The sequence below is a fragment of the Mycetomoellerius zeteki genome, unplaced genomic scaffold (genome assembly GCF_001594055.1).
Source record: "Mycetomoellerius zeteki isolate Tzet28-1 unplaced genomic scaffold, Tzet1.0 scaffold114, whole genome shotgun sequence".
Lineage (NCBI taxonomy): Eukaryota > Metazoa > Arthropoda > Insecta > Hymenoptera > Formicidae > Mycetomoellerius > Mycetomoellerius zeteki.
The window spans coordinates 1,108,178-1,117,790 of NW_017256062.1; the positions used below are offsets into that span (position 1 = coordinate 1,108,178).

General features: G+C 31.8%; 1 protein-coding gene across 3 annotated transcripts in view; it reads right to left on the reverse strand.

The window, feature by feature from the left end:
* Nucleotides 1-9,613, reverse strand: part of Amph (amphiphysin) — a 53,201-nt gene that overhangs the window by 7,270 nt on the left and 36,318 nt on the right. For all 3 annotated transcript variants that reach the window (XM_018457413.1, XM_018457419.1, XM_018457426.1), the window contains exon 2: nt 2,268-2,403. In XM_018457413.1, the coding sequence (XP_018312915.1) occupies nt 2,268-2,403 (136 nt within the window). The remainder of the gene's footprint in view (nt 1-2,267; nt 2,404-9,613) is intronic.

Sequence of the window (9,613 nt, forward strand, 5' to 3'; positions counted from 1 at the left end):
TTATTTTGATGGTCCACCAAAATTATTTTCAGATCTGCACCTAACTATAATAAATCAGGTTATGCCGTATATTTCAAGATTACATTTACATGTAATTTTTTTACGTATTGTTTACGTTAAGTTTATACGAATCTTTTTCATGTGGATAATATGAATATACAAGTAAAATATATAAATTATTATAAATTGAATAACATAATATAGAAAAAAAATTGAGCTTTATTAATATCTGATTTTACAGGGTTCTTAGTAAAAAAGAAAAAAAATTTCCCTGACTTTTCCTGGTTTTCCAGGTCACTTTTTGAAAAAATTCCCTGATTAAAACCTGAAAAATTCTTTGAATAGAAACCAAGAAAAATATTAAAATATTTTATTTTATAAACGTACAATAAAAAATATTTATATTCAAAGAATTATTTATTTTAAAGAACAAGTTGAAAATATAAATAATAATACGATACTTGCAGTGAGCGTGTTGCAAATGTTAAGTGGAACATACGATTACTGATACTGTGATACGTAACGAGTTAAAAAACAAATGAATTACGGGAAACGGCGGATATAAGTATATGTATTTTTATTTTGCACATTGCTTATTGACATTTTTGTCCGTATTCATAGTCAGACCTTATATTCAAGGCTTCTTTAAATTTATCTTTAGATGCTCAGTAGCCAATAAAATAATTCGTAGAGCATTAATCATTTTTAATTAAAACACTGTATGTTCCAATTATCATTTTAATTAATTTTAATTAGAAATGATTTACGAAATGTTCATCATTAATACATAGATATATATTTTGATTTTTACAAAGTTGTTAAATTTTTTCTTTTTAACAATGTCTGTTAATGTTTTCTGCAAAGGTTTTTAAGGTTTTCTGCAAATTGCTCATTGTAAAATTAAAAATAAAAAAAATATTTGCATTGCTTCTTTAAGAAATTAAAAAAAATTCCATTTCATAATTTTTAAAGAAGTTTAAACTTAAAATTTTTTACAGTAATTTAATTTTATTTTAGGTTAATATATTCCTTGATAACAATTTCCCTGACTTTTCCCGATTCTCCCTGACTAATTTTTAATTTCACTGACTTTTTCTGGTTTTCCTTGATTTTCCTGACCGCTAATAACCTTGTTTTGTTAATATTGATAAATGAAAATATACAAGCGATAGAAACTTTAGTGCAGTACAGTACAATGTCAAAAAATATAAACGTTGATTAAGATTCAAAATAATTTCTATTCTTTTTATCATATCCTCATATGGCGCAAAATTTTTATTTATTTTATCGTCAGTAGTTAAATAATTTTTATATCGTAATGTACGTAGAGGAAAAAAAGAGGTAAGAGGATACGGTGAAACTGCAGGCATATCTATAAATCAATGCCGAGTTAAACACGTATCGATAAACGCATTTATCTCAATCTGCAAAAAAGAGAGGGCAGAGTACGGAGTTACAGAGCAAATAATTCAGCCTCCACGTGAGCTTAGCAACCAGATCACGGCGATGCAAGGTTGCGCGAGTCTTTTTTTCTTTTTAATGTATGTCGCATTTTGCATGAGTTAATTCGAGTAAGATATTTTTATAAATGTGCAAAGGATTTTACTGCTTATACCACAGATGTTACGAAAGAAAAGATTGTTAAGAAGACTCTTTTCAGAAATTCGTGAAATAACAAGTATTTTTATATAAACCTCAATATACTTTACGTTAATATTAAATTCATATAAAAAAAAGACGTTCGCAACTGGTTAAAGAATTAATAATTGAAAAAAATAACCTTCAAACACTCTCTACAATGCAGCAGTTATATTTAAGATATTAATAACTAACAAGACTCGCCAGATAAATGGCTATCGTCGCTTTCCTGTTGTGCAGTTTTAACTACGTAATACAAATTCTTACATCCGTCTAATTACTGTGAATATGTTGTTAAATAAGCGATTACATAAATTTTTGTCTAGTCAATATCGAATATATTCGAAACGCTGATTAGATAATTAAACGCTTAATCATTCAAAAGTTAAGGTGCTTAAGTGCGACGACATATGCCATCGTAATTACTGCCACACATTCGAGACTCTATAAAAAATTTCTCTATAGCTAACTGTTAAAATTTCGGTAAACTTAAGAATTTAATTTATCGCACAATATCACATTTTCCCTTTGTACTGCGTGTAAAACATGACGAACATTAGCGCGTCTAATAAATAACGATTGCCATTTAAAGGAAAGACGAGTTAGTTTTGCCCCGCGGGAAGACTTACCTCGAACACACCTGATGTAATTGTTGAACTCCTTTTGCAGTCTGTTGGCGGAGTTCTGCTGCCTTGTGAAGTTCTGCAGATGCTCGTCGAATATATCGTCCGCGGTTCGATCAACCTTGCCCAGATTCTGAAGAAACTGCAACGAGAAAAAAAATGCGTATTCAATTATTGAGTCGTTCGTCTTTATTAGTCACTGATATGATCTACGTATATTGATCCAAAATGGATGAAATTAATATAATTTGTAAAAATTATAATAAACAATAGCAATAATAATAGAAAAATATCTTTATATATGTTATAGTTTACATTTATACAAAAAATTGTAGAAACATATAAAAAAGCAAAAGCTTTAGACAATATTCCCACGAATGAATAACATCACATAAAGTCAATACGTGCTCGTGCATGAATAACGGTATATAAAATCAAAATGTGCTCGTGATTTATTGAATCACTGCATATTCATATAATCGGAAAGCTTTCTGAACTGAATAAAGCTCGGAATAAAGTTCGCGTATGTGAACTTTTGCGTGAACTCTTCCCACAAATGTCTGAGCTGCGCTGCAGCATAAGGGTGCCTCCAGACGATTTGGCTAATATAAGCCAACTTTGCACTCATTAAATTGGTCTACATTCGATCATGAATAATTATGCACGTCATGTGTCTGTATGTGTGTAATATTTAACAATGTAGCGTATATTGACCGTATCGTCTAGAAGTACCTTAAGTAGATACAAAGTATCTCCATTTTCCATATAATTGTTCAATTTTTCTTTCTTAAACTTTTTAGTCTGATCAAAATTCGACTATTGAAAATAATTTCGGGAACATAATTTTTTAATGCAAACGTCTCATCTTTTTCATTTAAAATGTATTCATTTTAATAGCGTTATTATCTAATTTTAATAGCGTCCTACTTAAAAATTTTTATGGTCTAACAAAATTATCTTTACATCTATATCTATAAGCTAAATTTTTGGATACTTCAGTAAAATCGTTCTTTCCGTGTACTTTTGAATAAAACATTTCAACTATGTCAGATATTAAAATACTAATATAATTTTTTACATTGAAAAAAAAGATTGGCTGCTGCAGCAAATTAGATGGTAAAATATGGCATAGCGTTTTTAATTGGCTGCAGCAGCCAATTTTTGGTTGTGTTAGTCTATCGAAATCCTATACTGACATTGCAGATTGGCTAATGCAACCAAAAATTGGCTGCAGCCAATTAAAAATGCTATGTCATATTTTATCATCTAATTTGCTGCAGCAGCCAATCTTTTTTTCAGTGTAGTGATGTAGTGGTTTAATATACTATAAATATAAATTAAGATCCAAGTTTCGATATTAAATATTTCAAGAATCCTCGAACTTTTATTAAGATAATTTTTGTTTCTAATTAAGGAACTATTTATCGGTATTTTTGTTGAGAAGTTTTGGTTTACGGCAAATAAAATCTCCATACTCGTAAAGTTCACGAGTACATTTGAATGTAGATATATGTCTCGTGGTTGACTACAACAATGCGGGTAAATGTATGGCTATCGTAAATGAGGCCTTTGAACCGCGCTCGTCACGAAACGATAAACACCGCCTGCATTATCATCGCATCGTATGGAAGATCTGTGATAATTGTGCTCTGTCTTATACTGCACCTGTTATTTAAACTTTAATTAATATTATCTCACGGATGTTACGTACATTAATATACGTCAACGTTAAAGAACCTCAAGTGCATACTTATTTCAAGTAATAAAATATTTCATATATATCATGAATTTATTTATGAGATGAATAATATAGGCACATATATCCTGAATCTTACGAAGTCATAAGATTCAAAACAGAAAAGTACTAATAAATATGAGTAAAAATAATAATAAACAGATTATCAATTTTGTCGAGTGCATCAAAATGATTTGTATTTTTGCGTTACTTTCTCGATCTCTCCTGCCAAATTAATAAAGAAATCTATCAGAGGCTACGTTTACACCGTGCATTTAGGTCTCGGCCTATACAATAGATGTCCTTGTTTATCCTGTATATTAAACAAAGACGCCTATCGTATAGGTCGCGGACTAAACGCACGGTGTAAACGTAGCCAGAGTCTCCGTATACTCCACTGCCATTGTTATCGGCAATAAGGCGCGACGTTGTGAAAGGATGCGAATGATGTAACAATAGCTATCGACCGCGGAGAAATTTCACGCCGGGAATGCCATACGTCGAGTTCGATTTTCATTTAGCTCCGTGGCACCTGTACGATCTTCAATGGCGGAAAAGAAGTTGCTCCTTCGGGAAATTACCTAAAGGAGATATCTACGATCAGGAAACTCACGGAAATTGCATTAATCTTTAAATGCCAAATTGAATCATGATATCTACTATAAAATGTAATATATACAAAAAGGAAAAAGAAATTATATATATCTTACAATTAGATCTAAGATCGTATCTATGAAGATACTTTATTTTATATGTAATCTGTTTAAAATTAAGTTACTTTATTAAATAAAAAAAAAGACTTTCGTTACCGTTAATTTGAAAAGTAATTAAGTACTTGAGATTAGAAATCGCACATAAAATACGTGGAAACTTTATTTTACACTTGAAAGCTTATTGAAAGAAGTTTATCAAATTCAAGATATTTTCATATTATGTAATTTATTCAATTTTATCAGAAAAATCATTAAATATTTAATCATGAAAATAGCGAACATTCATAAAATATATTGTCAGAATGTGTGTTATAAATTTTTGTAAATTCACAATTAAATCAATCTTCTTTGCATATTAAACTCTACATATAAAAAAATACTTACTGTATTTTTCTATGTGTGCAAGTGATAATTACTTGTTTCAAATATTTCAAAAATTCATATATCCGCATAAATTTAGATAATCATATGATAGATAATCAAGTTTATTCAAAATATATAAATATATATATATATATATATTTTCTGAATCCTAGTAAGTTTATTTTACTTTAATCAAGATTATTAAATTAAGATAAATTCGATTTATTTATTTATATAAAGTTGCTTCTTCTCGATCAATTTTATAATATTCTTCAAAAGAAAATAAATTCTTGTTTTGAGTACACAATAATGCCTTTTTCTAAAATTTGTAATAAGTATATTTTATTATTAAGAAAAAATTCTTTGTTAAAAACCGTTATACTTGAAAGGAAGAAAATAAATTAAATAATCATTATTTTTAGCGATAGAAAAATATTTTTCTGTGTGTAAATATTTTTTATCCCTTTTCTTTTTGAAACGATAACAGTAACTTGATATTTCAAATATGATGAATTAGAGTGGAACGTGAGAGAAAATAAGATGCTGCCGGCGCCCATGTCGACCATCTCTCTTGGGCTGGGCCAGAATCAAAGGCTGGAACGTCCGTGATGGAAATCGCGAGTCGGTCATTGCGTAACCACCTCGCCGACTGACTGTTTGCGAAGCCGGTGATCTGTCCGCGGAGGCGAGAGGTACGCCGACCTTCTGTTATACATGTAGATCGTCCCGCTCTTCTCGTTTCGTCCCGGGGAAACAAGAGGTGGAGATCGCGTCGCTTTGTATCATCTAGTAATTTCCGTTCTCTAGTTTCCCGGGAATTAATGGCGTCGGTTACACGCGGTACGATTCTTGTAACGTCAACGAGTCGGAACGATACACGTCGAACTAGTTCAAGCCCTCGTCACTTTAACCTTCCGTCGTCTAGCATGACCTCGAATAGGCATTATCGCAAATTTGCAAATTGCAGATGGTTAACGTATTACGTGTTGAAGTATCGTGCAAGATAAATCTACATTCAGGGCGAGATCAATAAAATAATTAATTTCTGAATTTTTGGTACTAATTCCTAACTTACGTTGAATGAAGATTGATTCTTCTCCGAGAAGGAACACCGATTTCGATTATCACTAACCGTGAATACAATATCTTCTTTGTATTTGTAATTGATTTTTCGATAAAAGAATTGTCATTCAATATATGATTCATAATGAAACAATTCTTAAAAGTGATAACGTAAAGAAATGGAGACACGGTAAGTATCATATCTATCGTACATTTAAGTCTTCATAAACTCAAATATTTATTGCACGAAACAATTTATTATCTACCTAACTACATCGGTCTATCAACGGTATAAAAAGATATTGATATTATGTACACTAGAGATGGCATCAGCTGCAACATTAATTATGGAATTCCCACTTTAATTACCTTTATTTGACGAAGAGAGCAGCTAATAAAAGGCATGTGTTGCATGCATCCGGCATTTCGCCTGTTATCAGAGGCACAAACGTTTAGATTAATTCTTTCAACCATTTCTATGGCGTTATTGAAGGCGGTTAACCCGCGTAACGATGTTATTTATCGTCTGACATGTAGCTTTTATTCTAATAAAACGACCATAGGGAAATTATATTTTGCGTGGAAGCACAAATTGCAGGACTAGAAAACTGCAAAGCATCAATTTTTCTGATCTTAAATAATAGGTATAAATAATAAAATACGTTTTATTGCAATTATCCCAATTACACATAATTAGCGAGATACGAAACAAAATTTTAATACGAATTGAATCGCGACAGGTTTATGAGACTGTTAGTCCGGTCGTTCAAGAGAGTGAGAGATTAATCCTATTAACTCGCTCGTGCACTTTCAGGTCAAGATCATCTTGTCTGCCATATACAATTTACTCGTCGCAACTTTAAAGGTACTGCTACGATTTCTATCTCGCTCTATAAAATTAAGATAGCAGCGGAGTTTCACTGTAAATGAAAGGGGTTACACCACATGTACACCACATTAGTCTAAGAAATTTAACATAGAAAAACGTGATTAAACACACTATCGTATCTATCTTAATAAATTGTCTCGTCGCGGAGCTCGAAGGCTAACGTTTAAATTACCGGATGTGTCATCAGATATACTTTATATAGTATTCACACGGAGAAAAATGTAAAGTAATATGCGCTAAAATTCTAGTAAATTTTATGAAATTGGCAGGTCCATCTAAGGACAGGCATTCACTTATGTAAAATTTACTTTACTTTCTGATGAACGATTGTTGTATAATAGCCATATTGTAAAGTACTTTTACATTTCTTAAAGTAAATCTATAAATTAATACCATATTTGTCGACGAGTATTTTTGCCTTAGTGCTGACAAAATTTACTTTACTTACTAAAAAATACAAGTGTGTAAAGTTTTGAGAGTTATTTGTGCTTACAATCTTGAGAATAGTATAATTTACTTTCCTGTAAGAAAATAATCACTTGAATAGATTATTATAATTGTAATATATTTTTTATCTTACACCTTCGATATTTTTACTTTCAGGCAAGTAAAGTTTGTCATAAGTTCGGTAAAAATAGTCAGAATAGTTTTAACTAGTTTTGTAACAATTACTCTCTAAATCTGAATCAGTGAATAGTCACTAATTATCCAGTGGCATACTTGGCTCTGTTCAATTAAAAAGTTCAATTAAAAAAGAAAGAATATTCGAGCATTATATGACAAAAATACTGATATTTGCACGTTAATTTCAATCTTCCAATACCATATTCATTGAATTTAACCACTAAAACAAGGTTAGTTAGATCACATAATAAAGATTAGCTCGGTTAGGAATCTCATATTTAATTCACTGATTACCAGTGGCATACTTGGCACTGATATCAGTGATTATCCACTGATTCAGATTTAGAGAGTACTCAATCAACTTTTTCTTCGTGCAAACAAAAAGAAGAGAGATTAGAGCAACGTCATATTAAAATGTCTATTGTTTTCGATATTTAATACGATGTGTGAATCATCGACTGATAGAGACCATGTTCTCATTGCGAGATAAACTTCGAGCAAGATCCGCGTATTAGCGGAGCAATAAAAATAATATTATCAGAGTGAGTCACGGCGACGCCACGAAAAATTTCGACTCGCAAGTTGCACTTGCGGACGCAGCAGACACAAGCAGATATACCACGTCCTATTGGTTATACGGTATATCGGGGTACCGTTACGCATCGCGATACTTGTTTCGCGAAATATTTTTATTTTATGAAAGAACGCGAAACTTGTGTTATCTCACAAAAATATGTATACCTCTGAGGCACACATAAATCAATATATGCTAATTATTTTCACGTTTAATCTAGTCCAAGCGAAATTTACATACATATATTTCTTTTCAATATATACTCGAGGCTCATTTAAATTCAGCGAAAATCATATATCTTGCGTGTGAAATCGACCACGACTCTACTGCAACCTTCATAAGCCGAGATTAACACAACGGTCCTGATTAGTACGATATTGAGAGACGTTAAACATCGCGTCACCTACTGTCGATCAGTAAAACAAGACTGTCCGACGTTTTTACCAATCCGAGACACGAGACACGATTTTTGTCACGATTCTATGCGCCTTCGAACCGTTATCCGGTTAACATAGTCCCCGTTCGATACCTTGTAACAGGTGAGAACGAAGACACTGAACTCATTTACACGCATAACCAACTTGCATATGTTATTAATACAATTCGTGTACGACTTGCAATTGTGCGAAAATGAGATACGATACAAACTCTGTCAATAGCGTAATTGTTATAAAAACATCTATTATATTCTAAAAATTTCATAAATTATAATAGATAAATTCTACAAACAGAAAAATATCATTCTATTGCTAAGAAAAATTACTCAATATATATACAGGGTGTTTCCAAATTAAATGGCAAAACTTCGGGAGCGTGTAGAGGAGTAAAAAACTAAGAAAAAAAGTCCTATAGACATATGCTCCTTTTTGCTTTGTTTCGCAGGAAATCACGAAAAAAGAAAAAAATATATTTAATTTATTATTTTAATTATTTTATTTATAAACTTTTTAATGAAGATTTTGTTCGAAATGTGCACCTCTTGCAGCAATACAAGCATTGCATCTGTCAAACACGGCTCTTGTAGCAGCCAGGCACTGTTCTTGCGATATTCTGTTCGCTGCAGCTACGATACGATTTCTCAAATGTTGCTCTGATTGAATAGGCGAAGAATAAACTTCTTGCTTCAGAGTACCCCATGCATAGAAATCTAATGGCGTTAAGTCGGGCGAACGAGTTGCCCAATGTACTGCTCCTCCACGTCCAATCCATCGTTGTGGGAATTTTCTATCTAACCAGGTTCTAGCGACTCTGCTGTAATGAGCAGGGCATCCATCTAATTGAAACCACATTTCAGTACGTTGTTGTAATGGGATGTTTTCTAAATAGTCAGAAAATTCATTCTCCAAGAAATTTAGAAAACGGTCCCCATTTAATCTTGCAGGTAAAAAAAAC